This window comes from Branchiostoma lanceolatum, chromosome 4 (genome assembly GCF_035083965.1).
Source record: "Branchiostoma lanceolatum isolate klBraLanc5 chromosome 4, klBraLanc5.hap2, whole genome shotgun sequence".
Classification (NCBI taxonomy): Eukaryota; Metazoa; Chordata; class Leptocardii; order Amphioxiformes; family Branchiostomatidae; genus Branchiostoma; species Branchiostoma lanceolatum.
In genome coordinates, this window is record NC_089725.1 from 21098811 (window position 1) to 21116847 (window position 18037).

At 41.4% G+C, this 18037-nt stretch overlaps 2 protein-coding genes across 6 annotated transcripts in view; one reads left to right on the forward strand and one right to left on the reverse strand.

Annotated features, from left to right (window-relative positions):
• Positions 1–11223, reverse strand: part of LOC136433280 (DNA repair protein RAD51 homolog 2-like) — a 75852-nt gene extending 64629 nt beyond the window's left edge. For all 4 annotated transcript variants that reach the window (XM_066425320.1, XM_066425321.1, XM_066425322.1 and 1 more), the window contains exons 1-6: positions 11115–11223; positions 9835–9948; positions 9375–9491; positions 8968–9104; positions 7653–7772; positions 7202–7385 (exon numbers count right to left, since the gene is read on the reverse strand). In XM_066425320.1, coding sequence (XP_066281417.1) covers positions 7202–7385; positions 7653–7772; positions 8968–9104; positions 9375–9491; positions 9835–9948; positions 11115–11201 — 759 coding nt within the window. In that variant the 5' untranslated portion in view covers positions 11202–11223. The remainder of the gene's footprint in view (positions 1–7201; positions 7386–7652; positions 7773–8967; positions 9105–9374; positions 9492–9834; positions 9949–11114) is intronic.
• A 15-nt stretch (positions 11224–11238) lies between these two features.
• On the forward strand, positions 11239–17542 carry LOC136433282 (3-hydroxyanthranilate 3,4-dioxygenase-like). Of its 2 annotated transcripts, none has more exons than XM_066425325.1 (10): positions 11239–11352; positions 11930–12008; positions 12712–12795; positions 12932–13038; positions 13362–13451; positions 13621–13664; positions 13950–14098; positions 14342–14410; positions 15399–15481; positions 16170–17542. In XM_066425325.1, exons 2-10 carry the CDS (start codon positions 11952–11954, stop codon positions 16237–16239), a joined length of 753 nt encoding a protein of 250 aa, XP_066281422.1. In that variant the 5' UTR covers positions 11239–11352; positions 11930–11951; the 3' UTR covers positions 16240–17542. The 2 variants fall into 2 exon arrangements, with proteins under 2 accessions (XP_066281422.1, XP_066281421.1); XM_066425324.1 differs by lacking the exon at positions 11239–11352 and adding an exon at positions 11559–11724.
• The last annotated feature ends 495 nt before the right edge of the window (positions 17543–18037 follow it).

Consider the following 18037-nt stretch of genomic DNA (forward strand, 5'->3'; position numbering starts at 1 on the left):
GTCAGCTCGCTGTAAATGATCTCGTACAAACAGGCAAGTCACACAGAGATGTTCAAGGCTGCTTGCACTGTGCAAGTCAATGTTATATAATTGGTTACAACTTCTGAGTCAGCTGGATCACATTCATACACAAGGAAATTTACAGAGGTTAAACCAGGGCCAGAGGCCAAGCTAACAGGGTTGCTCAGGTTTCCAAGGATGGCTGGTGCTGGGCCAGAATAGCAGGACAATACTAGGAGATTGTGAAGTGTTCATTTCAGCTTGATGCTAAACAGAGAGATGAGGAAATATGGGTGCCATCAAAGGTACTATCAACAGGTTATATATGCCACTGTTTGTCATAAAACATGACCTTCTCCAGACATAACATCCCTGCAAGGCAAACTTTTCCCAGACCATTGCTCATTGTCCTGGGCGCAGGTTGTCAGGGTGATGGATTATCTGGGAGCTGGAGTGCTCCTGTTGGTGTAGGACAGGAGTAAGTAGGGGAGCTGTCTTCTCTCCTGCTACACTTCATCTGTACTCACACTATTGTAGCTGACTCTTCATACACAATACTTCCTCCAGAACTAAAATGGCAGTTTCCTACAAATCAACATGTCAGACTGAAAGATTGCTCTTGATACATGTAAAAATATGCCCTTTGAAATGCACCTTTGTGTGTTGTTAAAGCTGAAGAAAATGCTACGAAGTTGAAATACCACATTTGAAATGGTGGCATTGACTGCTGTTGACCCGTTGAAACCGATATCCTAAAATGAACAAACAAGCACAGAAGCCTCTGCATGCAGGACATGGGTGTGCCCTCCATCCGTGACACCATAGTCCATTGGAAGTGGTAAAACTGCTGAAACAGGAGACTCCTTCCTGTGCCAGTATCCGATCTCTCCTGTACACACAGGTAACGGAATGTCAAGGTGGCAAACAAAGCGGAAAGGAAGCACCCATTATGACTCACTCTGAACAACACCTTCATTGTGAGCGCGGGTCACTTGGAGGTCACCTAAGTGGTGGGTTTAACCAACACCTGAGATTACTGGGCAGCCCAGGAATATAGGTGATATGGATCACGTTACACCTGAGTCAAAGGGTGCAAGGTGAATGCACTGTAAAGACCAACATTGGTGCTAGCCCTGAATGTCCCTCTTATCACATTCTCTGGGCGAAACCTGACCAAGATAGAGGCTAGTGTTTCAGGGCTTTTACAACAGCATTTACTTGTGTGTCGACCCATCCTACTGTCTTGTTCACCTGTTGAGTGATTACTGTACTACCCGATCCCTGGTCGCCCACAAGGCATGGGCTACCCACAGAGTAACAACACCTTTGTTCAGAGAGGCCACATGAATATTCAGTGTCTCCAGTTGCTGATTATTTCCACAACAGTGATGAAAACTAGGAGTCACCTCACACGAGGTGTCTAAGTACCTTTCTGGGTTCTAAACCTTCAGAAAACACCAGGGACAACCAGGGAGTATGATACTAGGATTGCTTTATGTTGGCACGTAATTCTACAACTGCAAGAGAGTTTTACCTGGCTGGCTATTTGACAGTCACACTCGTTTACACTATCTGTATCTGTATAGCAGGTATAACTGCCCTTCGGCACAACACACACTAGTTGGATTATTACAAGAATAATAGCACAAGAGCTTCGTGATATACCACCTTGCACGACCTGTTTTCTTAAGTGACAGGTAGTTTCCTCCCTGTAAGTCCCATATCTAGACTAAGGATCACCTGAAGCACACGCCTTTATTCAAGTAACCTGGGCAGTTTTAAAAGCATAAGAAAACAAACATAGCCAAAATGCCTTTACCAAACAAGTGTTGGGCAGCCACAGATACTCTGTGGTGGGATAACAATCAAACACATATGTACCCTGCAAACAGTTCTGCAAGAGAAATTAGCAATTGTTGTTGTCTCTCCATTTACAGCTGTCCTGATTTATACATGATCATTATAATCTCCTTGATGGATCTGTACTTATTGCTTTAATCAAGCCCAACCCAACATGTCCAGACTGTTCATTATCTATGATGAATAGAGCTGATTAGCATACTGGGACAAACAATGATCTGTGTGTTTGGTTGGGGTCCATCGCACAGGTACCTGTGCCAGCATAGCAACTGCCCACAACAGTACATGTACCTGCATGGACCCAGCGACTGATATTTTGTGATGTGGGACGGGAAACATTAACCTTTCTCTCACTCCTAAGAAAAATAAAAGGGCCATTCAACAAAATCAAAAATGTGAACTGTTGAAATTTTAACCAAATAGATATGACAAAAGGGTTATGTTTTCAAAAGTTTCATTTCACAACTTTTTAGTTCAATTTGTCTGGCAGACAAATAACAAAACCGGAGTGATTTTGAAGTATTTATAGGAAAAGTTTTAGTCTTTGACTGCCTTTGTGTGTGTGTGTATGTGTGTGTGCATGTGCGCACGTATGCATGTGCATGCTAAAGTGCTAGTGTCCATGAGTACTTCTCATGACGTGTCCTGCACAGTCTCTGTAAAACTTGGTGCTAACTGGTGTCCGGCCTCGTCACACCTGTGAACCCCGGGGTTATAGAGGTTTTGGGCCCTATGTGACAACTCTTTTTCAGTTGAACTATGCCCAACAATGAACATTAATGCTTAATGCAGCAATACAGACTGTCTCATGTCAGGTGATGCCCACCACACCCAGGTAGCTCCACCGATTATCTAATGGACTGTACACGCCTGCAGCATGGACCCTCCAACCTGTGCTTTAAATAAACTCTTCAGTGCCATTATACAACCACTTTAATGACCTTCCATCGTAAAATCTTGTAATCTGCTGGGGCAGAATACACTGTTACTAAGCAGTCTACTAAGATATGGCAGTAAAAAGCGACACCTGAACTCCTGTAACTGCCAATGGTACCGCCTGCGGCATTTGATAACGAGCAAGTTTGAAAAGTTGCCACAGGCATAATTACCATTGGTGACAAAGTTTGAAAATCTTCTATTGTCATTCACAAAGACGCATGAGTCAATCAGCCATGTGTTGAGTCAAACAAAAAGAAGTGCTAACGTTGTGTCATGCACTATTAAAATGAATTACTAATGCCGGTGTTGGATCAGCTAATTTCAACAGCACATACCATAATGATTACAATATACAAATATATAGTGTATCCACTTGACTGTTTGTACCGGTATGTATAGATGTAGCAGACCTTACAAATGTCACTGTACTTTTTTGTGTCAATAAAGATTTCCTATAAAAAACACAGACAGTAACTTTGTTTTTCCAATTTCTCAAATTTTTATTACTTTGTAAAAACAGTGGCAAAGGAGTAATAAATGTCCTTTCTACATCTGGAATAGCAACAAGTTAATTCCAAACCACCATGGATATACATGTAGTTCTATATACAGTAACCAAGATAACATTATGGAAATGGACAGAGTTGGTCAACCACCAACGACGAAGATATGTTACATGGATCATGGTCACCCGGGGCTGTCTCTAGCTTCAAATCTTTATTCATCCCACTAATTGTTTTGGAGTCCATGTTAATTTCTGTCATTTCAAGCTTACAAAAATACATTTTCATCAATTTATGTTATGAATTTAAGATTTTGTTTTACAAATGGGGTGAATTTTTCAGTCCCAACAAGCAAATTTCCATCCCAGAATAGAGAGACAGGTCCTGGAGACACCCCAGCATGTTGGCAGAACAGTCTTCTTTCCAAGAAGCTGCCATGTTTACAGAAGGCACGTTTTGGGAGAAGGCTGGATATTTAGAGCACAAAGTAGACGTTGACAAGTCTGGAACAGTGTGGCACAACTAGAGAATCTCATTGCTTCAGTAGCACATGCACTTAAGTCCTCTCCTTTTAACTTGCATGTTTGCTCCAGTGAGAAATGACCATCAGTGCACACACTGAAACATGTAGAACAGACCCCACTTGTATACACACAGCTAAATCCCCCCCACTCCCGGAGTGACTTTGTGTTTGTGGTTCGTGAGCTTTTCTTCCCACACCTTGAGCTTTCTTTCCGCAGCTCAGACAGGTAAACTGATTGGGCGTTTGCCAAAAGATAATTATCAAGTGCAAACTGACGTAAGCAAATGCCCACCCCATGGGGAGCTTGTTTGAACAGTACTGGTCACAGATTGCTGTGATTATTGCTCACTGACCTTTAAGTGTCCAAATAAAGCACAGGTTGCTGTGCCAATACACCACCTGATAACAAACTGCAGCCCGGCAGGTACCCCTATAGCTGCCTTTTTACCACCTACCGGGGAAAACAAATGATGTTTGCCCTTTAAATTTCCCAGTACACCTGTTTTTGTGCACCTATCACTGTGGTGGCGTGTGGCCGTGCACACACATTCAACACTGACACCACAGTGTGAAGTCCTGCCGCTGAGGCAGACCACCTGTCTGTACACTTGTCAACAGTTCCTACTACTTCCTACAGTCTCAATGTGGTTTGGCCACAGTGACACACTCCTCCATAGTTCACAAACACTCCCCACCACTGTGCCACCACAGAGGGGACATACGACAACCATCCACTTAGCCCATACGCTGATAGATGCACAGCTCCCTAAATATACCCTGCAAACAGCGTTGTCACCTGAACTGTGCCATCAGCCCACCCGGGGTCCCCAGTCTCCCTCACAGCTCATAACAAACACTGCTGTAGGGGGAGGCAACTTTCATTTGCCTGAAGTTCTGCAGGGCAAATTTCTCCCAAGGCTGGTCCATTAGGGCTGACCCCATTCCTTCAGCCTCTATTGGGACTAAGACTGCAGGTCCCGCCTCCCTGCTCACTCAAGGACAATCTGCTGGGACCTGACAACTTCACTTCTCAAGCTTTCCTTCCTAAGTCTCTTACATGCTTCTCTCACACAAAGAAAGGAGGTTACTAAGAGAGACAAGACAGAGTTAAGGACGCAAATGTTGAATCACCTGTCTAACTTTCACTGTAAGGGGAAGCAATTACATCATGCATGGTAAGCGAGCACCAGGCACCAAACCCTATGTTATCTTTACAACTTTCTTTTGAGATTCAAGCATAATTTGTAAGAAATTGCTTGCAAGGAAAACACTTCTCTTCCCTAAAGTGATTGTGCTGATAGACAAAAAGCACTTGGAGTTGAACAATAAAATAGCTACCACAACATCAGTAGTGCAGCTCTCAAAGGGAGTTTAAGTTTAACTGGTGTAGGATTTCATACAGAAACAGTAAAGCTTTGTTTTCAACCTTTGTACATAACATGGTAAGTAGTTATATTAAAGGAGTATTCAATTGATTCAAAGAGGTAAACAAAAACCTCAAGTTCAATGAGATTTTAAGAATAAAACTATTTATGTCATCTTTCATGAATGAAGTGGCTTTTGTGACAATATATGCAGCAAGAGTAAAATGCTGTAAAATTTCCTTTTGACACTGATCAAACCTCTCTCGTCCCTCTGCTTCATGTAACATTTCCAGCTGGATTAGACAAACCCAGAAATTTGCTCCATATTTACATTGACAGAAATAGGCATAACCATCAGCAAGATAAAAGTAAAAAGATGTAGCCAAAGTCATCAGAAGAACAATCAATCAAAAGACATAACAAGCAACATCAGTACATACAGTGGGAGGCTTCTGTGCTATTTCAAGAATTTGAGCAACAACAGAGATAGTAGTTATTACATGACACTCTCTGTATAGATAATAGATACCACAGATGGGTGACACCTTTGCACTACTTTACACTGACATCCATGGAAATGCACCAAATAAGCTGCAGTATGCTGGGCATATTCCAGGGATCTAAAAGGGAGCCACCCAGCAATTCTTAGATGACACTACGGATTTAATCATCACCTGCTACACAGACATACAGGTGGGTCAGTACACGCAGGCTTGGATACACCTGGCTGTTGCTAAGAATTAGTACCGGTGCAGGTATTCCTGGGACACCTCCAACCACACACTACCACCCATGCATCCCAGCATTGGCATGTTCTCCCTGACAACCTGTGGCATCTTCCCACACTATGATCATGGACAGCATTGTAGGTTGCATATCTTCAAAACATTCAGTTTTCACCAACTGAAGTCAGTTTGCAAAAGTGTTCCCCTATCCTAAAAACTTGAATGTTGGTTGTAGTATACAAATAATTGTGAAGTGCAAAATGAACATCCCGTTCCATACCACCTTTTTCCCTGATCCAACAGTTGGAAGTTTTCTGTTAGAGAACAGACAGAAAGATTTCATTAAGGAATAGAAAGTATTTTAAGACAGTCCCTGTTGGTGTGGTCATTCTGAGGATGACATGGGGATGTCCCACCTGACATGTGGGCCATTCTACATGGCATGGTAACCACAGGTGTTATCATTCAAGGGCCACTGTCTCTCCTCTAATAACAACCTGTCCTGGCTGGAGGCATTTACAGGGTTCTTTTACCCCAAACTGGTATTTATGTGGGCATGCCCTGAAAGAAGGAGTAAACAACATGTTCATTAAGAAATTCCTGCACAACCAACAGACATCCCCTTCAAAACCATCCTTTCTTTGTTTCTATACTTGAATGGTATAATAATGTCTACATGGGATCAATTTCATTTGTCCTGGAGGTCAAACTTTGTAACACAATCATTACTTAATTAGTTTACAGGTGAGTACAGTTCAATCCTACCTGAACATGTGCTTAGGGACAATTTATCTAAATAAACAGTAGGCAAGCACTTTTAATTAAAGAAAACAATCTCCTCATATGTCACTGGAGAAGCTTGAAGTCAGCAATTTGCTATATACAGCTCAATGCACAAATATAAATTTTTCAATAAATATGTTATGCCCTGTCTTTATGATGTCAACTGCAATCTGACAGTAGGTATTGATGACTACTGTCAGATTGCAGTTGACATCATAAAGACTGCTGGATGTTATTTGTAGTGTGCTGTATACATAATGTGACTGACCACAAGCAAAGAACTGGTAGGTGCAGAAGTGCCCCCTGTCAGTCTTTTAAAAAACTACAGGAACATACTCAGCTGAAGGTAGATGAAATTTCTGATGATGGGCTGTTTGAAAAAAAAACCCTGCCCTGTATCTTTGCGAGGTAAGGTATTAGTCAAACGAGTGCATTGTAGCCATTGAGTACATGTATCACATTTCATGATCTTTTCAAAACATCACTAACAATTCATACACTTACCGGGATGTTAAGGGACCCTGCCAGGTACTTAAGGAGTGCAGCCTCCTTCGATAACAACTTGACTCTTTGGGACAGGTTCCCCCTCAGGCTGTTGTCAAACTCCTTCCTCACCACCGAGGCTACTGAGTCCAGGATGACCAGACGAACTCTCTTCTCTATAAGCTCCTCCTCTAAACACTGCAGTCTGAGGTTGGAAAAGATCTGTTCTCAACATCAATACTAGCCAACTACAATAGTTCAAGTTGCATCTACAACTGACTGACCCATCATGAACATGAGTCTGTTTCACTACATCAAAGGCTCAAGATCAAATCATTAAAACCCAAATCCATGTGATGAATATTGCTGCAATGCTAGTATGTGAGTATGGTATCACCTTGTTGTAAACTTCACTTTTCAGTACTTTGCTACATGAAATAATTTTCTGGACAAAGAGAAAATGCATAAAGACCTGTTCCACAGGTCAGTGCAGGTTGGAGTCTTGTGTACATAGACCTGTGATGTCAGCTTGTAGAAGGCATCATCACTGCAGAAGTGCTGTGGACACCTGCCCTGTGCAACTTCTACAAGTCTGGAGGGGAATAGAAAGAAAGCACATATACATGAGTACAGTCAAACCTGTATTAGCGGTCACCTTTGCATAGCGGCCACCTGCCCATAGTGGTCACTTTTTGTCGGTCCCTTGGATTTTTCCCATCGACATAAGCATTAAGAATTAGCCACACGATTTTCGGTCTCGCGGGTCTGGAAACACTGCCGATAACGGTCACGGCGCATGGTCGCCGCAAGATTCGGGAGTCTTCTTTCAAATCCCCGCGGAAAAAAATGTCATTATAGCTGCAGTGTTACCAATGAAAATGTTGTACATGGTTTTATTTTGCTCCTGTTGTTGGTTTTGAATTTCCAAAACCGCTAAGATGCCAGAAATTTGCAGACAAAAAGAGCCTCTTGGTGCGCGGTCCTAGCGGGACGCTTTGCTTACTTGGGTTACTTCACTAGTAGAACCATGGGGGAGCAGTTTGTTAAAAAAAAGACAGACGCCTTTTATCCTCTAAAAAAAGGTTATAAAGCCATCCATTCTTTGCCTATCTGTTCTCTTTATTCAAAGAACTTCTTTGACGAAATAAGTTTACACTTTGTACTATCTGATGTAGAGTAAAATCATAACTCACAAATGCAGCTGCACCCACATTACAGTAGACTATCCCATGACCCTATGACCTCAAGCGCCATCTTGCAGCTGTTATTTTTCCTCCCGGCAAGGAATCCGACCCAAACAGGCTGATTTTACCGTGAAATTCCGCAATTATTTGCTGATAAATGATGTCGCCCCGCAATTGAAAATGACACGGTTGTCTTTGGCAACATTTTGGTCGCATGTGCTCCGGATTGGGGGCGGATCGATGGATCGACTTGGACTTAAATTTGCTTGTGGAAAAATCCGGACCTACCGAAAGCAGTCATCTTGAGCCGATGGTCGTCTTGTGGAAGTGGTCGGTAGACCAAGTTTGACTGTACATGTATGTGAATAAATGTTTCTCAGTGGGTACAGAAAACATGTGCCACTTATTGCTCGTAATCAATCAACCGTTTCTATAGAGCGGCCACCTGTCCATAGCGGTCGATTTTGGCCAGTCCCTTGAGTGACCGCTATAGGCAGGTTTGACTGTATTCTATTTGAGCTTGAACAACACATATTTCATCTCTGCTACACATTTTGATTTTTCCCATATCTCTTGCTTCTATGTCCAACAAGTATGTCTAACCTCTCTGCACTAAACGCTGACTCAGTGTCGATGTAGACAACAGCGCCCCCTAGTCCTCCCATCTCACAAGGCAGGGTGGCCAACACAGACAGCATAATGCAGAACTGGGTCTTCCCGCAGCCAGCCGGGCCAGCTATCTGTGTGGAGAAATGGTTTAGTGGGTGTACAAGTCTAATGTGTATATAATGTTCAAGAGAGGTACAAGTACAAAAACTATTATCTAGACGATGACAAAGGCATTTATATCATTCTTGTTCTTGAGTATGATTTTGCCTGAACGAAGACGAGTCGTTGGTTAGCCTTGGAAGAAAATAGTTAGAGTAACTACAGTATTGTCAATATTGAAACATGCTACTGAAAGTTTAGATCTACATTTGTATCTAGCAATGACAACAGGTAAACCTCACTTCAGTAACACTGCCTGCTGGGATGCCTCCATGCAGAGCCTGGTCCAGCCCAGGGAGGGATGTGGAGAAGAAGGGAGTGCTGCCACTGCTGAGCCCTGCTTGTCTCATCTGGAGAGCCTGTTTTCACAACAAATATATGTACATTAGTGAGTAACTTCACTCCTTCTCCCTCATCTATCTCACCCTATTCTCATTTTAGGTTTGAATAACCCTTAACATCAAGTAAGCAACATCCAGAGGCTCTTGAGCCTTGTTTTATGCTGACATATAATAAGATACATACAAAATGTAGTACGATGTAGATAAAAATATAAAAGTGATCACCCTTTCTAGACCATGATGGGTATTAACGTTAGACTGCTGGATGTCATCCTTGAGATTGAATTGGTGCTGCCCAATATACTTCAGGTCACATCTGACTTTATTACTACATTGTATTAGTGAGCATAATAACGCATACTGTTGTGGGTGTTGGTGCACATGCTCTGCTTGCAGTCATCGCAATTTTCTGCACATCTGAGTGGGTCAGGTTGGTAAGGTGCAGCAGTTCAAGATGGATCTTCTCAAGAATATCCTGCCAACAAAAAAAACAACATTTGCATATACTAGTCCATACAAACAGGTCATCTTATACAGATAACAATATTCACTGTTCTACTAATGTCTGTGTTACATCAACAAATCATGTAGATGCAAGTGTTTGCAAAGCAACAAATCCTTCAGACATCCATTTAAAACAGCATGGCTATTGACAGGAACAACAAGAATAACTTTGACCAAAACTTGCTTTGACTCAGTAAACTACCAAAGGGGCAGTGGACTCTACTGCTGAGAGTAGAGTAATCCCCTGGCGAGTCTAGCATGTGGAACTCCAGGAAGGTCAGGGAAAACCCGGTCATTTTTTTTTCCATCCATTCTTCATTATTCTAGTACATTATAAGTAAAAAGTAAGTCTGATTTTTGCAACATGAGTACATGATCGTCCTCAAGGTCAGGGTTATGGTTGACAGCATCAGAATAGCCAAGGTGTAACTGTAACTATTGGCTGGAACATCGTTTTAATAAGAATTTTGACACGAGCCTTGGCCTGAAATTCTGAAGTCCAGCGTTAACGTTATATTATTTGGAATGATGATCTCCTCCACAAGGAACGACTCCATGAGGGCCTGCATGCCCCTTTTGCGTACAGCGTAATCGGCCGTTTTAATTTTACGTAGAGCGTTGCCGACCACTCCATAATTTAGCGTAGAGCGTAGGGGGGTCTTTCTGAATTTAGCGTAGAGCGTAGGGAAGCTTTCTGAATTTAGCGTATTACGTAGCCGGCCCTCCGAATTTAGCGTAGAGCGTTGTCTGGACCCCCCCATGCAGGCGCTCCTCCATCATTCTCCTGAGCACATATTCATTAAGTATTTTTGTTCCAACAAGACCAACTGTCATGTAAATCAATTTCTCCAGCTCTTTCCAGCATATTACTGTTATTGTTATCATAAACTATGACATCTTGATTAGGTATTCAGAAAATTTGGATCCCATGAATCATGATGATCATCTCTTTTGTTACGTCAAGAATTGCCAACAGTAGTTTTTGAGGAAAGTTTGCTTAGTTCATCTTTAATATGTAGACATGAGATACTATCTGGGTCCAAAAACAAACGTCTTGTTTGCGGTAAACAAGTGTACTGCTTCCGGTAACCCTCCTGATGCATGACAATCTACTCTTCTCTACTGATGATTATTTACCTGACAAGATGACAACTTTTTATGCCTTTCAAGACGGTCTACCAGCTCAGGCTCAAGCCCCAGTCGTCTCAGCTTCCTCAAGGACATGGCAGATATCGTATCAGCAGGCCATCTGATTTCGAAGAAGTAGTCGAAGAACTACGTTATCATGACCAGTTTTCGTGAGAATTCCAAGACCACAGCGGGACGTCTTCACTTCAAAATCATCTTACCGCCACTTCGCCGTGGAGGCTGATGGGTAAATTAGGGATATACCATTTTTTACAGGGATAATCACAGAATATTTCTGGCGGCGATTTATAACATCTTAAGTATATTAGTGTTTTGAGAGATTAATTGTACTAGAAATATTATTTATATTTCATATTGATGTTTTCAATTTGCAGAAAAATCCTGTCAGTGATCAAAACTAATTCTTTTTTGAAATCACTTTACCTAACATATATGCTTCTGCCCGTTAAAAATCAAACATGGCTGACCTAAGCACGGAGACAAACAAGATCGTTCCTGCAGAAAATCGGGATTACGGGCAAGTTCAGCCCATTAGCACGAAGTCATGGTTGGAGGAGAACGAGAAGTTCTTCCTGCCTCCAGTCTGCAACAAAATGATGTGAGTTTTTCTCCATCTTTCGTACCGAAGAACTTTTCTCACTTTTCTCACTTCTATCAGTTTAGGACACTTTCAGACGACCTCAGGCTCAACTCAAGCTTGACTTTGATGAGTTACAGATGTTGCGAGGGGGCGGGGTTGTAAAGAAAATTGTGATCTTGCCTCCTAAAAAACTCAAGTTCAGATTAATTTTTTTATCATGCAGGCATAACTGGCAGTTGAAGGTCATGTTTGTGGGAGGACCAAATCAGCGCAAGGACTACCACATAGAGGAGGGAGAGGAGGTATGACAATAGGATGGACAGAAAGCATAATTTTTCAAGGAAATGTGAACATTTTAATTTTGTCACCACAGAAAGTGGAAGTAGATCTAAGACTGATCCAAATTAATTGGTTTCGCTGTACTTGCACGAAGATCTGCATAAGGGGATCCTGGTAATGAGGGTCTGCATGGGGGGATCCTGGTAACTTCAGTAGGATCTGGCAAATTTATCAATCAACCGCGGGCATCAGGGCCGATGTATTGCGGCTGCAGACATCTCCCTCCAGGATGTTCTGTTTTCAGTCAGAGCTCTCCAGTCAGACATTGCTTAACGGAAATTTCAGCAGGAGCAACAACGCTTAACATCAGATTGAGTTCTTTAGTTGCGTAAGGTTTGGAAGCAGTGCATTAGATTGTTCCATTGTATTTATGGAGTGTCTAGCAAAACTAGTCTGCGGACACCAACACAACCAGATGCTCTGTTGTTAATTTGGGGCAAACTGGCGTTCGGTCAACCACGTGATACAAATTTTCTTCTTCTAAATAATGGACCACAAGAAACATACCACATAGGCCAGCTACCAATAACAGTGAATCAAAATACACCTCACAGAAGAGGCGTGCAGACCCTCTCGGGAAACTATTGACAGTCCGATTAACTAAATGACAAACTAAACTAAACTAATTGATAAATTAAAGTGAGATTGTACTTTGTATGTTTGCAGCTGTTCTACATGGTGAAGGGGGACATGTGTCTGAAGATTGTGGAGCAGGGGAAACATAAGGACGTGGTCATCAAGGAGGGAGAGGTAAGGTGCCATACACCAAAGTATTTGTATGTCACATAGAGTACACAATTTCCGATTATGGCAGCTATTATTCAACATACATGTATTTGGAAAGTAGGGGAAAGTTGGCTTGTATGATGAACAAGTTTTTTTCCAGGTGTTCCTCCTGCCAGCTCGTATCCAACATTCCCCGCAGCGCCAGGAGAACACTGTTGGACTGGTGGTGGAGAGGGAGAGGGGGTCTGGCGAGACAGACGGGTTGAGGTGATCTGTTAGACATGGAAGAATGTAGAGTTTCTCTAGTGTTTTGAGTTATGTTGGGGTCAGTATTATTAATGCATGACAGTGGCTTTTAGTTTGAGCAACTACCAGTACATTCATAAATGTATACCCTACAAATATAGATGTCTATCTTTAAATCAACCCTGCAGCTACCCTATAATCATGGTGTGGCATTAAGGCGCTGTCTCACTTCTGAGTTTTCTTTATATGCAGTGTTATGCACATTAGGAGACACTGATTTTCTTTCTTTGAGACTGCCCTGCTGTGCAGTTGTAAGTAACCAGATGATATATTTTCCATGGCAGATATTTCATAGATGGGACCACAGAGAGGCTGTACGAGAAATGGTTCTACTGTACTGACCTAGGTGCCGAGCTCAAACCTATCATTGAAGGGTAAGGAGAGTTATATCAAATATGTACATGTACTGTGTTGATCAATCAAAAGCTATGGAGTTATAATTCTTGGTATCAGAAACATGATTTACAACTATGTTTAAAAATGTAAAATTTTGTCTGGTTGGTATCTTTATTTTTTCATGCTTGTGTTTGTTTCACCTCATAGATACTTCAATTCCACACAGTTCAAGACAGGAAAGCCAATTCCAGGTACATGCTAAACATTTGGATCTCATTACATGTTCGTATTAAAAAAAGAAACACAAGAGACTCATTTTCTTTGTTGTTGTTAATTTAGCAACATTGTAGGGTGTGTCACCATGTTAAACATTTTTCTATTGCCCACATCATATCTGAGAAGCATGTTGCATTAGTTTTACAATGCAAATGCATTAGTTTTACAATGCAAATTGCAGTAAAAGCCTCTTGCCTTTGTGGATCAATTGCCAATACTTTAACAGTTACTGTATAAATGTTCATAACTGTTGTTTCCAGAGGAGCTTCCAGCAAACCTGCCATTTGAGCTGGACATGAAAACAACCGTTATGAAGCCATTTCCACTGAAGGATTGGCTACAGGAGCACAGGGCTGACATAGATAAAGTTGGAGGTGTCTCCATGTTTGGGGACAAGTTCCAGTTTGAGGTTTGCACTGTACTACTTGGCAGTTACTGGTCATATTCTGTAGGTGCACTGTAACAGTAACATTTTCAGGAATTATTTATTCTTTTGAAAAACTGGTATGGTTGTGTTTTGTGTGATGTGCCACAGTAAAATAACTGAAATGACAGACTTTATCATGATAGAATGATAGCAGTCTATGCCTTTACAAAAAGTTGCCACATCAACTGATAAAGCCATCTTTACCCATCCTTACCTCTCTTATAGACCAGGGTGTTCGGAAGTGGGAAGGCAGAAGGAACCAAAACTACAGCAGAGACATGGCTGTGGCAACTGGTAAGCAATAGTTTCATCATCATCCACTGGTTTCTGCATCTGCAGTCATTGAAACGTCCTGCAGCTGCATTCAGTCTTTCTTCATCTTCTTCCACGTGTCCTTGCATCTTGCGAGCTCCCTTAGCTCTCGGAGTTTCTTTCCTGTTGTGGGAGGGCCTCGCCCTCTGTGCTTGAAGAAAAGCATATTATCTCTAGAACTGCCTTTGGTGCTGCCCAACTATTGCAGTTATATAGCATGATGGAGACACAGCAAGCGTTATACAGCTGTAGCAATAGTTTCTACATCATTAAGTATGTCAATGTACTGCGAGCAGGTCGTTCAACTGGCTTGATCATGAAACCTGCAACATTTTGTATTGACCTTTAGAAGACATACAGGTCCTATCTATTGGACTTCAGAAAGCAGGCTGTGATGTAGATGTAGTTGTAATTGAGGTGGAATGAGGTGATCCCAGGAACCATTCCATGTTATCTCCTACATTTTTCTCCCTAGATGTATTGCAGTTGGTAAGATACCTGGCAGTTTTGGCAGCTCCTGCTGTTACATGTAATTAACAAATAAAAGATAGTAAATTAAGTAAATACACAGGCCATATTTCTGCCTTTCAGTTTCATTCTAAAGATGGGCTTAAATTTTAACTTTAAGTCTAGAACAACAGCCACTCTATGCATATCAAGACAGCACTGAACATGTGGCTGAGATGTTGCTGAAAGTTATAGCCTGAGTGCCATCCTAGTTAGTTTACCAGGCCTCTCCCTAACTAGCGAGTTGGTTACGGAAAGTATGGGAGCCCTGGTAAACTAACTAAGATGTCACTGAGGCTAAAAGTTTCATTCTTTCATATGAGAGTTTAATTTAACATCACTGACATGTTTTTCAAGAGTCTTTCTTAAACTATACCATTACCCATTGCTCATTGTAGATGGTTGCTGGAATAAATCATCCATTTGTAACTTGATGTTTGTCACCTTGTCATTTTCCCACCAGGAGGGTAAGGCCAAGCTGACAGTTGGGGACCAAGTCCATGACCTGGTGGCACATGACAGTCTGCTGATCGCACCTGGACAGCTGTGAGTATGCTGTGATGATGCAATATCCATGCAACCTTCCCCCTGCTACTTTCATACCAAAGGCTACCTTGACCTTGAGAGTTAGAAGAATCACAGACTTTCAATAGGAGGTGCCAAAGAGAACTAGTCAGACTACGAGTATGACAATCAGGGTCCAGGTCAGAAACATGGATCGATATTGGTCTATTGAGAGTAATGAGTATGGATGAAATTGCAGGCTTATAAAAAGCTGGACAGGTAATGCCAGCAGGGGTATCATTTGCAGCTGTGGTAGGAACCAATCCGCCATGGTCAGATTGGCTGGCTTGTAATGATGATTGAGGAGAAAACTATCCTGATTCGTATCATTAGAAGGAGCCCCATTTGTTTTGATAAAGTGGGATGTCAAGATACATCACCGGTCACCTACCAGGATGATTCTGTACAAACCTGTTTAGGTAGTGATTTGCTGTTGGAGTTTCTGTGAATTAAATACATGACTTGGATTAGTACTGGATTCTGTGGCCTTAGTGTCAGCTGTCAATGTACATCATCTGTTGGGCTTTCAACCTCAAAATCTTAGTTTTGATTGCTCAATTACATTATATTTGATTAGCTTTTGGCACCATGTCTTGTTTTGTCACCCTGTAAAGATTAGATTATAACTATTTCTGGATGTAATGCCTTTATTGTGCTTTTGCCCTTGCAGGTACAGGTACGAGGGCACAGAGGGAGCAGTGTGCATGGCTAACCTACAGGATCCTAACAGGAAGAGTTAGAAAGTAGGGGACATGCAGCAAATTGTAGTAAGCTGAAATACACACACAAGGCCCAGTTACAAGAGTATCTACCTTGCATTCAAACTTGATCTTAAAACTTTTCCTGTTTGTAGTGAACAGAACCTTGGACTAGTCCATATCAATTACTTGTCTATGAATCATGATACACTATACATGTATACATGTATATACATCTTACTAAGAACCCACTTTGTATTTGAGTTTCAGTGATGTATTTGTATTTATTGACAATGAAGACGAGTCATTACACTGGGTCAGCCTAGGCAGCTCTCGCTGGTAATGGCTGACCCACAAAATACAGACAAACATACAACTTATATGCATAACCTGCAGTAAAATCATTACACTATACATAGTATAGAATACATTACAATGCATAATAATGCAGTACAAATCATTGAAATTAATAACCACCATGCAAATATATGAGCACATCGTCATAATAAAATCATGGGGGAATAGTCTGGTATAATCTACAGCATCGTGGTGGAATAGATGGAAGGTTGATCGGAGGTAAGCTTAAGATCAGGACAAGACTTGGGCTTTGCAGCTTAGATGATATTTTTCCTTATGTAATTTGGACTCAGAGTAAGGACCTTTGATAATCTTCAGATTTTAGCATCATTGTTGTAAAAGGTAAAAAACACAAGTCTATATTGTAAATTATGTGACAGTTGGGCAAGTTCTACTTTGAATTCAAAGAAAAACTTTGTTGCTTTCAGGGAGATAAAATATCTAATAAATATTTTGTTCCAATAGAATCATGAAAAGTTGCTTTTATTCCATAACAATAGTAGGTCATGTGTTAGTTATCTTCCCTCAGCTGAACCATCATGGACATTACAAGAAGCTCCTATTTGTTACTTTAACATAATTAAAGATGTCCTCTGTACTAGTAATATGGACATGTGTAGTTGTCAGGATAAGCTCTATGAAAGTAAATGGTGGTTGTCATAGCTTAAAGGCAACCTAAGCAATATTAGGGCGCTGAAAGTCATATATTCAAAATCAGTTTTTTTCTGATTTCTATCCATAGTAAGTTTAGATAACACTATCCCATCTAGTGGTGCGGATCGGTCCGGCCGGACCGGTTTCGGACTTGTAAAACGTTTAGGTTCAAGTCCAAAAAAACCTGAACGTCTGGAAACAAGTCCGGACTTGAAAAAAAATTCTCTCACTCATACACTCCTTTTTGTTTTAAACCATCTTAAACCTTCCTTAAATCGTGAAATTTGCACTAGAAAAATATTAAAACATTGCTGTTTTTGTGTTTATAACTGAACTTTTGTGTTAATTACTGACTATTTATAATTCCGTAGATATAGTTTTCAAATTACATGTAAAATATCTGCCAATATGCAATTTTACATGTAACACGAAAAAATATTCCAAATTATTGTTCAGGTCCGGACTTTCAAGTCCGGACCTGAACCTATTGAACCTCTGGACTCGAGTCCGAACCTAAACCTAAACTCGGGTTTAGATCCACACCACTAATCCCATCGCATATCAACCATCATGGAGCAAAAATGTGATGTCGTTGTGTAGTGGGAACTCATTGAAAATCTGAGCACTTGGAGGCCAGCCATCATTTCAAATCTTCCGAACATGCACGATTCTGACCGACAAGTCCCGAACGCTTCCAAAGAAATAATCACATGGTCATGGCTCAATGTGCTTGGGCATTGTGACATCACGTGACCGGAAGTTACCGAAAATTGTCGACAAAAAACGGTTACGGCTGGATTCTGGGCTGATTTTTGGGGGGACCCAATAA